The following is a 19932-nucleotide window of genomic DNA, read 5'->3' as shown; positions in this document are numbered from 1 at the left end:
AGAAACATTTCAGTCGAGTGTCCACAAACTTTTGACCGGTAGTGTGTGTCTGCTAGGGGTGCAACGCAATGACATTATATCTGTATTCAAATTTAGATCTGAAGTGGGTATGGCTTAAACGATGCTAGCATGAAAGTAAAAACCTTTTTTTTGTCGCGCTGTTGGGATTCCCAGGTCCGACGCACGCCTCCCGTCACTATTCGCATATGTATTTGTTTAAAAAGACATCACATCTTTTCAACCTGAATAAAATGTACTCATATTCTCATTCTACGAGACACACAAATGTCAAATTCTGATCGGTTCTAAAATGTGATCACAAACCAAACAAAAACCAAACCAGGAGTTTTAATACAAAAATGCACATTTTATTATTATTATTCTTCAATACTTCGCCAGCAATGCCAATAATATCGAACTCATCCTCAAGAGATGGTCCAGTGGACACAAGTGCAAACCTGCCACAAGCATAGAACATAAAATCCTAAATTAAGACAATCTTTATATCTTCTTACATTATCATCAAATACAACGGAAAATAGAAAAATAGTTAATTTTACACAATATTCTCTCTTAAAAACAATCCTTTTTCATTATATACACTCCTCAAAATGTATTCGTCTCCCACAAACCACAGACGTTTTCTGAATTTTCCAATGACCCTCGTCTCTAGAAAAATCAGTAAACCAAATCAAACCAAAACGCTTCCCCAACCCAGACAGACAATTTACAGATCAAGATGATGTAACCATATCTTGTGAGAATGCTAATTTTGTTCTGTAAAGAGATGGAAATTTTACATTTAAAAAAAAAAAAAAAAAAAAAAAAATTTTTTTTTTTTAAAAACCAACAACAACAACAAAAAAAACAGATAGAAAGAAAAAAGGTCTGTAAAAAAAAAACGTAAATACCATACAATAAAACTTGTGCAACCGCAGCAAAACGTTCATAAACCTATGGAACAGAAAAAGCGCGTGTTTGTGGCACGTGGTGGAGACGGTGATACACACAGAGGTTACAGTGATGGAGTGTGGACACGAACTCTAAACTGTGCTTATCTGAACCAAAGTCTTTGGCACATCTGACATGTCAGTTTTTTTGTTTTGGGGTTTTTTTTTTTTTAATTCCAAAAGTGCTGTAAAATAAAGAAGAAGCTACTATTCCCAAGTTTGAACAGTCCTAAGAGAAGGTCCTGATCTCACGACCCGTTGGTGAAGTCTCCGTGCGCACCCCTCAGTACGAGTCTTAAAGCAGTCGGAGTGTCCGTTTTAACAGGCTGTCGTCTTTGACCTCATGAGCATTCATTGGTGTTGAGGGTCCAGCTCTCCGGATTAGGATTACCCACAATTCAATTCCGACCAGCAGACTAACAGACACTCGGTAACCACAGAAGCTTCTATTTACACTGGTGTGTGTATGTGCGTGCGTGCGTGCGTGTGCAGAGAGAAACCTACTTTTTAATTGATTAATTAAAAAAAACTTTTTATTAACAATTTGCAATGATCATAGGCTTCTTAAGGGCTTGTTAAAGGGCACTTCTTACTAGCTGCAGTCACATGTACATACCTAAATTCATACACACACACACCCAGACACACAAAAAGGTACACACACAGACACACACACCCCCGCAATGGGCACACCACCGGGGCCAAACACACCTGGGCAGCCCAGCTCACACCAGTGTCTTTTCCTAACGTCGCTGACAACCTGAGCTCTCTTCTGATTGGACGGCATGGCTGCCACTCTAACAGATCAGCTCCTGCTGCATTTCAGGGCGAGTAGGGAACGACTCGGTGAAAGTGAATGTGTCCCGGCCCGTTTTCAGGTCCCCCTGTCCGGGGTATGTGGGATACGACGGGATGTCGAGAAGCTCTGGAGACGAATCGGGAGTCTCGGGCTCGGATTCTGATTGGCTGGTTTCCTGCTCGTCGAGCGTGGTGGTGGTGGTGGTGGTAGCGGGGTGTGTGTGAGACTCTGTGTTTAACCAGGCGTGATGCAGGCACTCGTCTGCTGTGGAGCGTTCACTGTGGACAATGGGGGGAAGAAATGATTATTTAAGATCTGAAATCATTCGAAAGTGCTTCTGTATTCAAGGAGAACTGCAAAAGTTGCCATGTGGAATTCCAGCTTCTGTTCATGCAATATTTGAAAATGCAATTTAAAAAGGAGTTTAAACATATTGGGTTTTTTTTTTTTTGTTTGTTTTTTACTTCTTCCAGCACTTCTCTAGTTTTAGATTTGTTGCATCATTTGACTTTTTAATCAGCATTTGCATATTTTAGCATACAATTCCCTGCTTTACCAAACTCATTATTGCCATTTTATCTTCATTTATTGTATGGTTATGTTGTTATTATTAATATTAGAATGATTTATCTTTCAACTAAATTTTTATTTTCTCCATTTTCTGATTATGTTTATGTTTCCTTTAAAGTGCGTTACAGCATATGAAAGATGCTATATACATAAAGTCTATTATTATTATTATTATTATTATTATTATTATTACTGTAAATTTGTGGATTTTTCATAAGGCATTTTCCAGCAGTTTGACAGAAACTTAAAACTCCTATCCTTTTCCCCCTCTCCCCAGGATTTTCCTTCTCTTTGGGATTACTCGCACACAGAGGAATTTTTCCACATAGCTTTTATTCAGCCGCTAATTTTCCCCTCATATCGCTGATGATCTGTGGCTGTAAAGTTTTAGTGAGTGTCGAGGCAAAAAGGCTGCCATCATTTCTCATGGAGCCAACACGGTGACAGATCTGGGCTGCCGTTAGTCACCGTGACGGGCACCAGACGGACACGGGAATGCGACAGCGCCTGTACGTTTGCCGGCTGTTACGTTGTAAATCAAGATTTATTTATCCGGCTACATTTATAGCTCGAGGATGGATCTCCCAGGTCCTGTACAGCTTGACGTTTTAATTGAAGTGCAAATCTGCTTATGAAAATAAGCAGAGGCCTTTAAAAACGTGCATTAGCTGTTCTTTCTTCTCCACATACCTGGGGTTTAGGTGGAGCAGAGATTGGATGAAATCCACGGCCAGGTCCGAGATCCCGTGGAAGACGTCTTGAGAGTAGTCCACGTTGCCCTGGGAGACGTTCAGGAACGTCTCCTGCTTGTCCTCGCCCAGGAAAGGAGACAATCCCGTTAACATCACGTACGTCAGCACGCCGATGCTCCTATACGACATAAAAAGAAGAAGCGTTACGCTCGGGCACACGTTACTTAGGTCACGTATCCTGGCAGCTGTGGGAAATGTGTTACACAAACCGTTCGAATGATAAGCAGCAATAGTGATGGAGCAATATTTATAGAAATGCCTTGTCACGCTAGTGGAGTTATCAGTTCAATTGACCTCATAAAGCAGTAAATGCACACGCGCACACACACACACACACACACACACACACACACACACACACACACACACACAGCTCTGACTCACCACATGTCCGTAGCAGTGCTGATTGGCTCGTAGCTCAGAATCTCCGGAGCTGTGAGTGGAAAAAGGGAAATCAAACTCTTATTTCACAGTGTATTATTATATAGCAATAAATTACTAAATACTAACAGAGCTGAAGTGATGAGCTTGCATGCATTTCAGCAGATTAGCAGTTTCGAGTCAGAGACTTCCAGTACGAATAAATGTACTGAGCTAAACATCAGCTGACGTGGGAATGGGCATTAGTGTGCAGAAGCACAGACGCTTTGGATGTGTTGAGATCTAAAGTCCTTCCGAATAGGAAGAAGCACTCGGATTTAGTGAGCAGTCAGGAGGCTGTATTATATGGTCTAACCCTCTTTGACCAATTTGACTAAATTATCGTCAAAGCTGGTGAAAGCTGCTACAACTTAAAACGCTCAGACACCAAAAATGAGGGAGTCTCCGCCCCTCCCCCCGCCAATCTTCTTGCACAGCTTTGAAGATCCCCCACCCCAACCTCAACGAGCAGCAAACTGCAAATTTCCAAATGGACTTTTGACCGTTTCGGCTGTTTCGTACATGTGCGCTTTTGAAATAGAGCAGCGCGGCTTTAGAGTCCGATCCGAGAGCCCCGTCCTTATCTGTACTTCCTTGTGACCTTCATTCGCGCTGCAGATAAAACCGAAGCAGATAAACCCGAGTGACTCACCGGTGTACTCTGGAGTTCCCAAGATCTCGCGCACTTCTGTTTTGTCGTCCATGTGCCGAGACAGACCGAAATCTACGATCCTGATGTCCCCGAGTGGCTGAGCGCTGGTTAGCAGAATGTTCTGAGGCTGGAACAGACAAAACACACAAAACATGAGGGGGTCAATAAAAACACGTCCACACGGAACAACTCGAACTGATCGTCCCACGTTTGTGCGCGTTTCTGAATTTAACCCACGATGTGGGTTCAACTCGCCCGCCTGTATGGAATTACAGCAAACATGATGGACTGGTATGTCAAATTAAGACACTTTCTGGGGAGAAAAAAGGGGGCCTTATGAAAGGGATTTTTCCAAACATCTGCACCATCTAGTAAATCAGCCTCGCTTTAATAGATGGTGCTTTAAGTTCCTGGTCTATTTTAACATGCGTGCACTTTTACTCGGCTACAGTATTTACCAGTGACCTGCGGTTTTGGCTGCTCCAAATAAATACAGCTGATGCATGACTTGAGGATGAAGTGCAACTTTTTTCCCCCCTTGCTAGTTTTCCACCATCTTAAGAAATCGTTTGGGACGCGACCCTTTCTTTAAGTCTAAAACCGCTCTCAAAAACCCTCTCGGATATCCGATCTGATAACAAATCACGTGCAAAGATCCACCTATATAAATCAACACTCGCCAAACACGTCCGTAAATCAGCGCACGTTTATTGCAGTGCTTCTCTTTACCGGAGACAAAGACGACATGGAGTACGACTCCTCGGCTCTGAACTCTAACTGCAGCCGCTCCATCTGAAATCTCGGCTTCCGCGCGTTATGTAACTTGATACTTTATACACAAACGGAACGAAGACCGTACGGTGGGTCGGTGTATTTATGTAGACGTGTACATAAGCAGGCACGCACGTGCACACGGTGATTTTACTCACCTTCAGGTCCAAGTGGACGACGTTGTTGCGATGAAGGAACGATACGCCTGTTAGAATCTGCCGGGCCAACCGGATGACGTCTTTCTCTGTGAAGGCCTCGTCGTTATCGGCCACGCACTGATTGAAGATTTCTCCTCCGGCAGCACTGAAACACAGAAAGAAAAGATGGCAATCGATAAATGCCTGAAAAGTCGCAGCCACGTACAACTCGAGAAACGGAACGCGAAAGCCAAACGTTTAAAACGGATAGCTTTTCCCATAATGCATTGCCAGAGGAATGATACATTAGTAATGCAGGAACACATTTGAGAGTTATTCAAGAAGTAATATTAGTGCATTATTAAAACACCCTTTTGAAGCTCCATTTACATAATTCACAGATTCTTTCAGACCTGCCATTGTAAAAAAAATTTTTTTACAAACCTGCCAGGACAGAGTGTGAAGAACATTATAATACTGTGGCTTTTCTGGCAGCAAACACACCCACACACCTACTCGCATGCTTTTTTTTCAAATTGCATAACATCTCTTTATCACTTTGGCAGGGAAATAATAAAGGAACCAGTCACAAAGCGAGACCTAAGGCCAAGTGCTGCAGACATCACATCTATAAATCACGGCCTCTCGGCTCTAAATAGGCCAGAATTACAGCAGATTTATGGACTTTAGTATGTGCCCACGCTGACAACCCAGTGAAGTTTCAAACCCCACCCACAGTCAGACTTTGATTTAACCGATGTATTATTCAAACCCCAAACAAAGAGCAAGCAGTCGTCGTCTAGGCTTTACTTATTGTTGACGGAGCTATGGTCTGCACTTATATAGCGCTTTACACTGTGTCTCATTCACCCATTCACACACACTCACACAACAATGGTAGCAGAGCTGCCATGCAAGGCGCGAACTTGCCATCGGGAGCAACTTGGGGTTCAGTGTCTTGCCCAAGGACTCTTTGGTACGTGGAGTCACGTGGGCCGGGAATCGAATCGCCAACCCTACGATTAGTGGACGACCCGCTCAACCACCAGATCCACAGCCGAACGATTTGAGCTGTAGCTTCAAATCCAAATTAAGTCTTACCCGGTTGTGTCTTGACATGACATCTGATATTTAATCAGGAGAGAGAGAGAGAGAGAGAGAGAGAGAGAGAGAGAGAGTGCAAGCGAGCCACTCCAATTCAATCCCAAGTACTAACAAGCCAAGGTGTTACTCATGGCACAAAAACTCGCTCCTGTGAGATGGAACAGAAAAGCATTCGCCCCATCATCTGGAGCAAACGTGGTTGGGAAGGTCAGCATAATAATAATAATAATAATAATAATAATAATAATAAAATAATTAATTAAGGAACTGTCGAACCTCAGGCTTGCGTAACTAGAACAGCTCAGCAAAGTGCGTGGGACTGTTCAAATTTCACGTGTTCGCCTGTGTGTACATTGTACGCTTCATTTGTTGCACAGCCCTGAAAAAGCCAGCTGTGTAAATAATTGGTGTACTGAGCGGGGCTTATCGGCCTGGCCATCAGCTCAGAGTTAATTAGACGGTCTCAGTCCTGCACGCACTTTCAACAGACTACAGGCAGTGCACTGGAAAAGCCCAAACTAGATGGTGCACTTGTTCTTCGATACCGAACAAACAATAAGGGGTGCGTGCACAGGAAGAGCGGAAACCAGACGCACAAACGCAACACGTTCTAGGTGGATTTTTGGACTGATGGCATTCGCCTTGCAGGTTCTCCGACAGGCAAACGCACAGGAGAGTAGGAGGAGGAACGATAACGGCACCGTGCTCAGACAGGAAGCGGTCACGTTTCGTTTAATACTCGTCATTTGGAACAAAACTACGGCCTCTGAAATACGACGATCAAAAATCGGGGGGCAGTGGTGGCTTGGCGGTTAAGGCTCTGGGTTACATATCAGAAGGTCGGGGGTTCAAGTCCCAGCACTACCAAGCTACCACTGTTGGGCCCTTGAGCAAGGCTCTTAACACTCTCTGCTCTCTGACCCCAACCTCCTAACATGCTGGGATATACGAAGAAAAAAGGATTTCACTGTGCTGTAATGTATACGTGACCGATAAAGACTCACCATCATTGGCAGTAGCAATTTAAAACAAAATCTAGAATACCCCCTCCCTCCCAAACAGCACCATTATGGTTGTGTCCAAAATTCGGCTCCCTCAAAACTATGAACAAGAAAATATATTTCTGCGCATTTTTTTTTTAAGTGTCAACCAGTGAACTGATGGTATTCTAGCTGCATTTCTTGTAAAACTCCTCCTCAGCTCTCATTTTAAACGACAAAAGCGTACGATACAGACAGTGTCACATCACTTGGGTTTACACTCAGCTCTGAGGATGTGGTTGTGGCAGTGTGTGTGTGTGTGTGTGTTTTCTTGCTGCTCCGTTTTTAGAAGCCAATTTAAAGCCTAGCAAGAAAAGCCACAGGAAATGGAAAGAAATCATTTCTCTGTATCTACTGCTCTTTTCTTCTTGCTCTCATTTTTCACACACCTCTTTGTCTCTCTGCTTCTACAGAGAAAAGGAGACAGACGGAGCCAAAAAAAGAAAAAAAGAAAAAAAGTGAAAGTGTTAAAGCAGAGGAACAACGTTTTTGTCCCAGCATGCGAAATTAAACAGACGGAAGGAAGCTTCCTTATAAACTAAAGTATCATTTTACTCTCAGGCCGTATACGTGCCTTAGGGACCTTAATTTTTTTTTAAAAAGGAGACTTGATAATACAGAACAGGGGTCAGAGACAAACACGAACGGAGAAGATGACTGAATGTCAAAACGCTCGTGATGATGATGATGAGCAGATTAACCTCAGGCCAAAATGAATGAATGATTAAGCTGAAGAATTTCCTAATAAGGTAATGACGCACTGTGGTGTGTACGGGAGTGTGTTCGCACACGCCTGGGTCTGGCTGGTAACTGACGTACAGCTGATCTTCTGCAGAAGCAGATGAAATGTGCACAGGAAGTGAGCTACTGAGAGTGGGACAAAATACCGTTTCTCAAAATTCCTGTTACTCGCGACCAGCATCCGGTGACGAAGAAGCGTTCAGAAACCGAAAAAGTGCAGAGTTAATGAAAGTGCTGCAACGCTGACGAGAAGGGGAAATCTAAAGAAACCACAAAAAAATAACCTGATTAAAAATACAATAAAGAGGATTAGAATAAAGAACGATTGTTGTAACAGAAAGAGGAAGAAAAGAGGAAAGAAAAAAAAAAAAAAAAAAGATGGAGGAGGCAGTTTGGGAAATGTTTCTCAGGGTTAATTGGAGTGTCATTATAGATCGTTATCGGCTCTGCGTACTGACGCCGCTCACGGTCTGACATTCAGGCTGAGCTTGTGGATTTATTCTGCAGGACCTCCCTGCACGTGTACACGTGACGAGATACAAAATCATCCTCGTTTCACATAATGATCTGGTTAGTTCATGACTGGAGGGACAGGGAGAGAGGGAGAGAGACCCAAAGTCATGACCCAATGGTTTTGCTTTCTCGCTCACTCTCCGTCTCTCTCTCTCTCTCTCTCTCCCTCAGTGTGTCTCTCTGGCTTGCTCTCTCTGGTCATGACCTGATCTGCCATCTGTGTGTGTTGATCTAGTACCTAGACAAGCTTAATAGGGAAAATAAATAAATAAAATAAAAACGCAGGAACACTGCATTCTCACGAGCGAGAGGTGATTTTAAGGTTAGTGTTTCTCCGGTTTCTGGTGGTTATTAAGTTGGAACGCTGACCTGAGAACAGCCTCAGGGATGAGTGCCACACACACACACACACACACACACACTAAATGTACTAGATTACAAGTGGCTGATATGGCAAAACATTGTTTATGCTTTCATGTAGCATCTATAGAAATGCGCTGAAGACTGAAAAGGGGCAAAGCGACGTTCAGTGTTAAAAATATATTTTTAATTGTCCGACAGAGTTGATCGGCGTTGCTAAAGCATGGCTGATAAAAGTGTCTTGTGACGTAACCTACTGTGATATTTGTCATACACCACTGTGCACTAATCATATTAATTGAAACGTGTTCGAAACTTACAATTCAAGCACCAGGATGATCTCAGAGCTGGTCTCGTACACCTCGTGCAGCCCCACCACGTAAGGGTTGGCCTTGGCTCCCTCGAGCACGGCGATCTCGTTCAGGACGTCAGCGCGGCAGTCCTGACCCTTCCGCCGCTTGCGCAGGAACTTGGCGGCGTACTCGTTCTGCGTAGCCTTTTCCACACACTTCTTCACCACAGCAAACTTCCCTCTGCAGAGAGAGAGAGACAGAGAGAGAGACAGAGAGAGAGAGAGACAGAGAGAGGATTAATGATCAGAGTCAGTTAAGCTATTGTAGATGTGTTGCTCAGATGTTAACATAAACTTTATAAAATGTGTTAATGACTAAATACTAAGTATCTTTTTTAGGTATAAGTATAAGAGTAACGATGAAAATGATCACAGCACAAAAAGTGTCACAGCAACAGCCAATCATCTTCCAATATGCAAATACAGACTGTATAACAACCAGTTGATCAGAGGAAAGGGTGTGGCTATGCAGGAAGGGCAGCATTTCTCTTTTGCATATTCATTAAATCTATGTGAAAAATCTTACACTTATGTAATACACTTATGCACCTGGAACATGTTGCTCTTCATTATGTTTTACGACTGCAGGCATCTCAAAACTTTACAAATTTCTGAACTCCTTATCCGAATCGAGAGCTTCTAATAACTTGAGCTTTATCCTCATTGTTTGTTGTATCCTCCACAAACAAATAAAAAAATAAAATAAAATAAAAAAAGTTCTCACTTATCGGCCTATAAAAGGTTGAACGATTGACATTTTGCGTGTTCGGGAAAGCGTCCCATCAGAGCCGCATCAGCAGAAGACGTGTCCCCAGACGAGATGTCAAGCGACGTGCCTGCTGACCACAATGACTCAGCTGCCGGTTATGCCGTTTTCACAATGACTGAGATGAAGAAAATCTGCACGCCTCTGTTGTCACAAGCTGACCAGGCACTTTGCTGTTGTGTGTCAATAAAAATTTATTCTCAGCATCTTTAACGACCTTGATATTGCTCTCACGGGTCCACAAGGTGGATAATTAGAACAGAGCCAGACATTACGAGTCCCTGCTCTTACTCGGTTATCATTTATGACTCGTTGTGTGCACACATCACTCTCTCTCTCTCAAGGTCTGCTTCTTCTTCAGACAGCCTGACACTCAGAAGATAAAAACAGTTGGGACAAAAGGATCTCTTCCTCCTCACATCACACGAACACACACAAATCCCAGGCCACCAGTTTGAACAACCCTTTGTCGAACAGCCAAAAGAACAATTTGTTTGTAACTCTGCCTTCACTGCTTCTTCTTCAGGAAGACTCACAATAAAAACACACACACGATGGTGTGTATGTGGGTGGTAGTGGACACAAAGACCACCCACTACACCTCACTGATAAATGGTGCCCCCCCCCATCTCTCGCTGTATCTACTCATGTTCAACACAAAAGAAGAATGCTGTGGGGCGACAAAAAGGTCAAAAGGACACAACTCGGACCTTCATAATTCACTGAAACCATAACCACTGTGCAAAGTGTTGCAGGTTGTAACGACCATTCGTTCAGCATCTGGTATTTCGCTGTTCTCGATATGCAGTGTCTGCATTATTTATTTATTTTTTTAACTGTTCTTGAACGGTTTTGACAATTGCTCCTTAGTATCACTAATCCACAATCAGTTACCTTAAAAGGTTTAAAAGGATGTTTTCATTCACCATGCAGACAGGAAACACTACGCTGTCACACGACCCAGATGCAGAAGTGGTTGTACATCCTGCACGAAACTAAACCAACACAGACACTTGTCTCCTTTTTTTTCCCTTTTCTTTAACGTTCTTGTCTGCGGGTGCTGAAAAACAGACTGAGAATAGAAATGCAGCCATGGATGTCTTTCTCTCAGTTCTCTTAGCACTGCAAATCTGACGTCTTAAACAACTTGACACCTTTAAAAAAAAACCCCGTCATTCTTAATGTAAGCTGGCCAAATGGCCATGGGAATGGCTTCAGCAATGGACAGCCAAGTGGCCATGGCATGGTAATGGACTCTCCAATGGTTACCCCCGTGCCTACAGCAATGGATAACCCAATGGTCACTTCAATGGATACCGCAATGGACAGACCAGTGGACACACCAATGGATAACCCAATGGCCATGGCAAAGGATACTGCAATGGGAAATCCAGTGACCATGGCATGGTAATGGACTCTCCAATAGTTACCCCAGTGCCTACAGATATGGATAACCCAAAGGCCACTTCAAAGGATACTGCAACGGGCAATCCAGTGGCCACAGCAATGGACAACCCAATGGCCCAGGCAATGGTCACCCTAACTAACTTCTCTGAGTGGGCTATTATCCCTATGCAATTCACACAGATTATTCTGACCAAATTCCCACTGAACAAAGAAAATATTCTGCAAATGCAGCCTTGTCCAATATAAAAGTAAATGTTGCGATCCCATAGTGTGCTTCGTCCTCTTAACAGTCTCCATATTTCTAAAAACCTGGACATACTGCTGTACCTGATCAGCACACAGTAAGCGAGAACAAGGGCAAGATCGACTCCTTCTAGAACCCTCAGGGGAAGTTCCTAAAAATGACATGCCACCAAAAAAAAAAAAAAAAAAAGTCAGAGCTGAAACCAGGCCAACAAGCGCTCAAAAGTAGGACACTTGTAAGGACTTTTATGCAACATCAGTCAGGAAAATGAAGCGAGACGAGCACGTCCTTGCAGAGGAACCAATCTCCTCTTCTGTCGGTCCCCTTCCAAAGCAGTGATATCTGATCACCTGAACACTTGAAATCGCATGAGAAATGCATTCGTGCGAGCGAGAGAAATTTCTTTGCCTAACCAAAGAAGGTAAACATGCGTTCATTTACATTTATTCAAAGCAAGCTCCAAATGAGCCTACAGCTGAGACTCTTTAACAGACACGAACGCCACGACTAGTCAGAATGTGCAAACATGACTAGAAAAAGGAAGAGCACACATGTTGAGGTATCCTCTCAGGATGAAGTCTCATGACTTCACAGTGTGTATCGTACGCACGGCGCAGGTGGTGTTTGGGTGCAAAGAAGTCACGATATTTTGACTGCCTGCATTCATGGAGCTCGATCTCTCCCTCAGATCTGACTCTCTCTTTCAACTGAAGATCAGATAGCATGCATTACATAAAGAACTCTGCGCTCCGTCACATGCATGTGGGGGTCATGAATGTTTTTAACCCAGCCAAAAAGAGCATTCCAAGAATGTATGAAAGCAAACAGATTTTATCACAATGTTTTTCAAGCCATAAATTGAAACCCCACCGGTAGATATTCATCTGCGAAATGCCCTGCTGGAGTTTAAACAACATTACTGTCTGATTAAAATTAAACCGTCTGATGTTTGTTAACACCCAGTGCTGGAATTTTCCAAACATTTCTCTTATCTAAAAACCACAGCAAATTCGGGATCTCAGATATATTATTGACATCCAACGCTGACAAGTTCCTGGCTTCTTTTTTATTATTGCACCGCCTCGGGGGAATCGTGTCCAGAAACAATTATTGAACAGAAACAATTATTTTCCAGCTTAAGAACTAAACGTTGAAACAGAAATGTAAAAAAAAATAAATAAATAAAATAATAATGACATACAGAATTAGAAAACCTCACAGTATGATTAAATTAACAGCACTTTTTTCCCCCCTCTTCCACAAGGATAACACACTGGACTTACCTGAGACTTCTATGGTCACCTAAAAACTCTTTTCTAGGTGACACTACCTTTCATAACTCATAACTTCAGGGCAAAATTAAAGAGAACCAGACATGTCTTTATTTTCAGAAAATAGTACAATTGTAAGCTGCCATATTATATTATATATTCCTTTCATTTAAACTGCACACCTGACTACCTACTAAACATAATTCACCTCAGCCTGACACACACACACATTAAACCTTGAAAGAGTTTTTCATGAGGGAATAAGTGTACACATTACTACCTGATTCAAAACCACTTAATGAGTCAAGTCAGAGAAATAAAAAAAAGTTACAATGTTGATGTGTTAAGTTTAAAAACCTGAACATAAATGTAAGCTATGAAGCTAAACTAAACGCGCACCTTGATACAAACACCTGTTTACCCAGTGAGCGCGTGCCCCAAACCTGTAAACAAGAAAGCACGGGTTTACCTGCCGAGCTCTTTACCGACGAGGTCGTAGTTGGTCTTAAACGGCTCTGTGCGGATTCGTGTGTGGATTTTGGTCAACATCCCGTTCTTATTCTTGACAGTGGAGTCCAACATTGCGGCTCTGAAGATGTGCACGACTAATCACGGTTTAATGAGTGAACCCGGCAACGCTTCAGTCCATCAGGTGAGAGTACCTCTGCAGCCTGTCCTTCCAGAAGATACTGCAGCTGGGGGGGAATATTCAAGTCCAAACACGCCTAAATTAAACACGGAGCAAAATCCTATAGTAGTTTTACTTCTTTGGTTGTTGTTGTATGTGTGTAGTTTTGAAGCGTCTGGAGACCGGTATTAAATACTCCAGCAACGTCCAGAGTGCGACAATGTAACGCGAGTTATGAGCACGAGCACAAACACTCCGAACAATAAGATAGTCCAGTCGCCCCGCCCCCTTTCTCTGCAATGCAATTTACCAGCCAATCGGTGTAGGTGTAGGGGCGGGGCTAGGTTTCTGGGTTCTCAAAGGATGGAAAAGCATTGTATTGCATTGCATATTTATTTAATAAATAAATGGTAGTTTATTATTTAATGAATAAATGCAATTTATCTATCTATCTATCTATCTATCTATCTATCTATCTATCTCATGAGAACCCCTTTCAATAAAAAGGTTTAGTTCAGATTTATTTTTATTAAAGAATATCAGACACATTATTTAAGCAAGTACAATCCTATCTTTATCTGTGCAGTGTTATTGTGCATGTTAATCTTGAGATTTTGTTTTTTTCGTTTTCACCCGTTTCACCCATAGAACGCTTTAAAAAAAAAAATCATAATACTGTCACTATATTCCAGGGTATATTATTTATATTCATACCCACTTTGATGGTTTTCACCACGGCAACAAAATGAGAAAATTGCAGACCCTGAGCTACGATTCATGGATCCCCTCAGTTTGAGACACGTTCATGTTTTAAAGGAAAGTGCTGCTCTTGCTGCTTTCATAATGTAGAAATTGGGATTTTATTTTTTCATTCAGGTGTACCCAACTTATGTTCGATTCCCACCGTGGCCCTGTGTGTGTGGAGTTTGCATGTTCTCCCCGTGCTGCGGGGTTTCCTCCGGGTACTCCGGTTTCCTCCCCCAGTCCAAAGACCTGCACGGTAGGCTGATTGGCATGTCCAAAGTGTCCGTAGTGTATGAATGGGTGTGTGAATGTGTATGTGATTGTGCCCTGCGATGGATTGGCACCCTGTCTAGGGTGTACCCCGCCTTGTGCCCGATGCTCCCTGGGATAGACTCCAGGTTCCCCCGTGACCCTGAGAAGGATTAAGCAGTGTAGAAGATGGATGGATGGATGGATGGATTCAGGTGTACCCAACTTATGTTTGCCTCGTACCTCCGGGGATCAGGGTTCGAATCCTGATTCCGCCCTGTGTGCACAGAGTTTGCATGTTCTCCCCGTGCTTCGGGGGTTTCATCTGGGTTTCCTCCTCCAGTCCAAAGACATGCATTGCTGATTGGCATTTCCAAATAGTCTGAACTGGTGTGCGAATATGCTCTATGATGGGTTGGCAGCCCAATCCAGGGTGTCCCCCACCTTGTGCCCCGAGTTCCCTGGGATCAGCTCCAGGCTACACCACAACCCTGTGTAGGATAAGTGGTACAGAAAATGGATGGATGGATGGATATATCTACATGCATTGGCCTTTTTATCCTCCACACATCCAATAATGAGCTTAATTCAGGCTGTTGCTATGCACTATTTATCAGCTCACATCTATTCCATCTATCTATACATAAGGACAACAACAAGAGCACATTGACCAGATGTTATGTATGCATGTATGTATGTATGGTTGATCTTTGAGCACAGCAGTGACACTGACAGATTAGTATGTATGGTGTGAATACAATTGGATCAAGTGCTCAGAGTTTTAAACACTTGCCACTGCCTGCATTGAGAAACAGTTCACCAACCCAAAATAACCAGCCACCAGTAGTCTTGTGGTCAGAAAACCAAAGCAGATAAAATGTGTCACAAGGCAGAAACGGATGCATGTGCAGGTAAACAACAGCTTTACCGAAGACACAGGCAAACAATTCCAAAACTTAGTCAATATAACAGGCAAAGGTCAAGCGATTACTTGGCAATGTGAACTAGGCAAGGTTAAGGCAAAAGCGTGAAACAAAAACAAGATCTGTAACTGGGAAGACTATGGCAATACAACAGCTTAGTAACCACTGGAGATCATCACAGAGCATATACTGCGCAAAATGAGTGTGAAATGAAAGGCCATATATACTGTGGTCTGTAATTGTGAACAAGTGTGTGTAATCAGTGAGATGGTGAACCTGAAAGTGACAATCTCTGTTGTTGCATTTTGCATGTCGTAGTACTCTGGGTAGTGTACTTGAACACCATTTCCAGCACTGACATGGCAAAGGGTAGAGAATGGATACTGGATTTGGAAAAAGATGAGCTTTGTCTCTAACTGTACAAGTTGAACCAACACGGTATGTGTTTAAGTTACACCACTGTTGCACTTGATGCAAATATTAATATCTGGTCAGTTGTGACCGGCTGACGAACATAGCTACAGATAAGCTACAATCAGTAATTGTGTACAAAGTGCACCATGATAAAAAAAAACAAAACAGCGATAACAAAGTAGATGCACATTATAGGGTGGCCTCTGAGTGCATGCACACACACATTACGTACTTAATTTCTAATTGCAGGGACTTTGAGTCCGTAACCGGTGTAGGAAATAGAGCCGTACCACCTGAGACGTGTTGTAATACAAATTCTAGGACATGCTGAACTAAATAAAACGTGCTTGAACCTAAAAATATCCCACTTCTCTTTCTATCTTTTCAGCTGGAATGCTTTTGAATAGAAAGTTTTATAAGTGTAGGTTGGCATGACTATGACTAAAGGCAGTGATGGAATCATGTTAAGCTTGTACACATGCTATATGAGCGTGTGTAAGAGACGAGGAGAGGCACAGGGAATAAGAGAGGAGTGTTTGTAAAACACAAAACCTCAGTAGGTAATTGGAGTGTACAGCCTGGTAAAGTCAGAGTCACGCCAACTACTGTTCAGCATGAGAAATATTTCACCTCATCATCAGATGCCCAGGAATGCATGTGTGTGTGTGTGTGTGTGTGTGTGTTGATGGTAGCCAGCTGACAGACATATAACTGGAGCGGTAGTCAGAGAGGGTCATGACCTGCCTCTGCAAATGAGACAGAGAGAACGAGAGAGGACTCAAACGGAAAAGCCACCAGACTAGAACAGCTAAAATGATACTTTGATACTTTTAGAAAAAGCAGAGTTCGTGCAAAAAGTGATGGAAGTGTTAACACCTTCGCAATATAATCTAGACGGGGGTCTCCCTTAAGTTTCCTCTTCAGAAGGTGAAATGCTGCTCAACTGAGTTAAGGTCTGGTGATTGACCCTTCCACTTTTCCCCCCCTGATAAAGTGCTTTATTGAGTTGGCAGTGTGTTTTGGATCGTTGTCTTGCTGCATGATGAAGTTCCTTGCGGTTAAATTTGGACGCATTTCTCCGTAAATTAGCAGGCAAAATGTTGTAAACTTCTGAATTCATTCTGCTGCTACCATCCTGAGTTCCATCATCAATAAAGATTAGTGATCCCGTTCCAGAAGCAGCCATACAAGCCCAAACCATGACACTACCTCCACCATGTTTCACAGATGAGCTTCTATGTTTTGGTTCATGAGCAGATCCTTTCTTTCTCCACACTTTGGCGTTTCCGTCACTCTGGTAGAGGCTGATTCAATTCGCCAGTTTAAATGAAATTAGAAAAGGTGTAGGAAAAGCATCAAAGTGTGCTGGACCCCATCTTGACTGGAACTGATAACCCCAGGCCCATAACTACCTTAAAACCTTAAAAACATAGATATCATATCTCCAAAACCTTATGTGTCTTAATAGTGATAAGTCTGAGGTTTTGCTTATTGGCTCTTCTCATCTGCTTCGTAAAGCTGGTTCACTAATGCTAAACGTAGATGGCTCTGTTTTGGAGCTCCAAACTAAATGGAAATATTTCAGAGTCATATCTGATTCGAGTTTTTCTTTTGACCCACACGTGCAATATACTGCCAAGAATTCCTTTTTTCATCTCAGAAGTATCGCTAGACTTCGTCCTATGCTATATTCTCCTGTGACTGAAAGGTTTATAAACACGTTTGTATTTTCTCGTATCGATTACTACAATGCACTTCTTGCTGGGGTCCCTAAATCCACTCTGAATAAATTGCAATGTGTGCAAAATTCTGCTGCTAGAATCCTGACTGGTGTGAGGAGAAATGAACACATTGAGCCACACGTCATGAAGATGCCAGTGATCCTGATCCTTTCTGCACTCCAGACCTTCCTGATCCATCCGGATGCCCAACCTTGAAGTACCATGAAATAGTTTTGTTGTGGTTGCTTGGACTGGGGACTGCAATTCCCACATGCAATTCTGCACTCAGGTCTCCTTTAGTGAACAGTGGACTAGTTCAACAAACAGACTTTATATAAAAACCATAACGAGCTTTCTTTTACTTTCACACTATCCGTTGTTACCCAGATGAGGACGGGTTCCCTTCTGAGTCTGGTTCCTCTCAAGGTTTCTTCCTCATATCATCTTAGGGAGTTTTCCTCGCCACCGTCGCCACCGGCTTGCTCAATAGAGATAAATTCACACACTTAAAATCTGTATCCTGTGTTTATATATTTCTGTAAAGCTGCTTTGAGACAATGTCCGTTGTAAAAAGCGCTATACAAATAAAATCGAATTGAATTGAACACGTCACTCCAATACTGAAGTCCTTGCACTGGCTCCCGGTCAGGTTTCGCATTTATTTATAAAATCCTTATACTCACATATAAAGCACTGAATGGTCTGGCTCCTCAGTATCTCTCTGCGCTTTTAACTTTATACACCCCCAAGTGTCATTTTCGCTCCTCTTGAGCTGGTTTACTGGCTGTCCCACAGACACGGTTGCGATCTATAGGGGACAAGGCTTTCTCATCCTATGCTCCTAGACTCTGGAATGCACTCCCTGCTCATATTAGAGCTGCACAGAATGTTAGCATTTTTAAATCTAACCTAAAAACTCATTTTTTTAGGTTAGCTTTTTCTTGATGGTTTTAACCATTTTGTATTCAAGTCTGTTTTGTTTTTGTTTTTTGTACGCTTTGTGCTTTTATGTGTGTATTTTTTAAAAATATATATATATTTTCTTTGTATTTATTACTGTGTAAAATGCCTTGAGAATTTGCTTTAAAGGTGCTATATAAAATAAAGTTTATTATTATTAAACTATTCTTACACAAGCAACAATAAGAGTCCGGGAAACCATTAGGGCGAATAAACGTAAAATAGAACCAAAAATGCCTTTTCTATTTCTGATCACTTTGCATGTGGTGTGGTAGTGTGTGTGTGTGTGTGTGTGTGTGTGTGTGTGTGCATGTGAATGCTTCTGAAACCCATTTTCCAGATGGTCCTAATTAAACCCAAAAGCATGTGATGCCTGCGGGGGGGAAAGGCTGGCATTAGTGTGTCAGTGTGTATGTTTTGGGCAGCCTGTGCAAAAATGTTCCCTAAACTCAGAGTTCAGGTCAGGTCAGAGTTCTTGTGACCCTGAATCCTTCTTTAGATGTGTACGCTGTCATAAACGCAGGTGTTTATGCGAAAGAGGAAGTGTACATACGCGTTAGAAAACACTCAGAAGGAGCATTAAAGCAAGGCATCATTATGTGTCTGTTTCATACCTTAGCGTATAATGTCTGGACCTCATGTATGCTATTATTATGCGTTGTGTTCTGTTATTATTATGAACAGGTTAAGATGATCATCACCGGTCCATGTCGAATCCAAGTCCAGTCCATACTCGTCAGTAGCAGTGTAATTTGAGTAATGTTAAGTAGCCTATTTACATTATTTACCATTATAAAAATAAAAAAGGTCTGAGTCAAAGTCTGAGTCTCAGAAGTCTGAATTGGATCCCAAGTCACAGATCACTGAGTTCAATTGACATTACAATGCATGAAAATTTCGTGACCAAAATTTTTGGCGCGGCTTCTCGAGAATGGGCAAAATAGTTGTAAATATAAAATTTGCATAATATAAAATTCACATTTTAGGCACCACTATGCCATGTCTCTAAAACATATCGGTCTGGGTGGCACAACAGAAAAGCGTTTACCCTATCGTCTTTATATCCTGAGTCCGAATATAGACAGTACCACAACCATCCATGTCGGGGAGTCATGGAAGCAAAACCGGCCATGCTCTTTCTGGCTAGTGTCTCCTTTGAATCACAGCGACACTAGCCAACTATGTGAGTATGTGAGCTCATGTATGCGGAAGAGGGCAGATAGCGCTTTCCTCCGAGTGTGTTACTTTGCACTGTGATGCAGTTTGAAAAAACTGCGAAAGCTGGCTTTATGTGTCTTGGAAGAAGCACGTGTACGGCTTCGCTCTTCCCGGTTGATAGCTGTTGTATGATAGAGGAGAGAGACGTCTGGTTGGGGGAGGGGGTTGTGGGTGGGTGGGGGGGTCATTGACAGATAGATAGATAGACAGATAGAAATACAAAGAA

The 19932-nt window shown here is 42.5% G+C and overlaps 1 protein-coding gene across 1 annotated transcript; it reads right to left on the bottom strand.

The window, feature by feature from the left end:
* Window positions 1-346: 346 nt before the first annotated feature.
* stk17al (serine/threonine kinase 17a like) lies at window positions 347-13727 on the bottom strand. Its single transcript, XM_017456222.3, has 7 exons — window positions 13319-13727; window positions 9130-9342; window positions 5073-5217; window positions 4144-4270; window positions 3456-3504; window positions 3010-3189; window positions 347-2027 (listed from the first exon to the last, which is right to left on the bottom strand). Exons 1-7 carry the CDS (start codon window positions 13429-13431, stop codon window positions 1748-1750), a joined length of 1107 nt encoding a protein of 368 aa, XP_017311711.1. The 5' UTR covers window positions 13432-13727; the 3' UTR covers window positions 347-1747.
* Window positions 13728-19932: the final 6205 nt, after the last annotated feature.

This window comes from Ictalurus punctatus, chromosome 2, assembly GCF_001660625.3.
Source record: "Ictalurus punctatus breed USDA103 chromosome 2, Coco_2.0, whole genome shotgun sequence".
In the NCBI taxonomy this organism is placed as follows: domain Eukaryota; kingdom Metazoa; phylum Chordata; class Actinopteri; order Siluriformes; family Ictaluridae; genus Ictalurus; species Ictalurus punctatus.
This window is presented reverse-complemented; position numbering and strand designations above follow the sequence as displayed.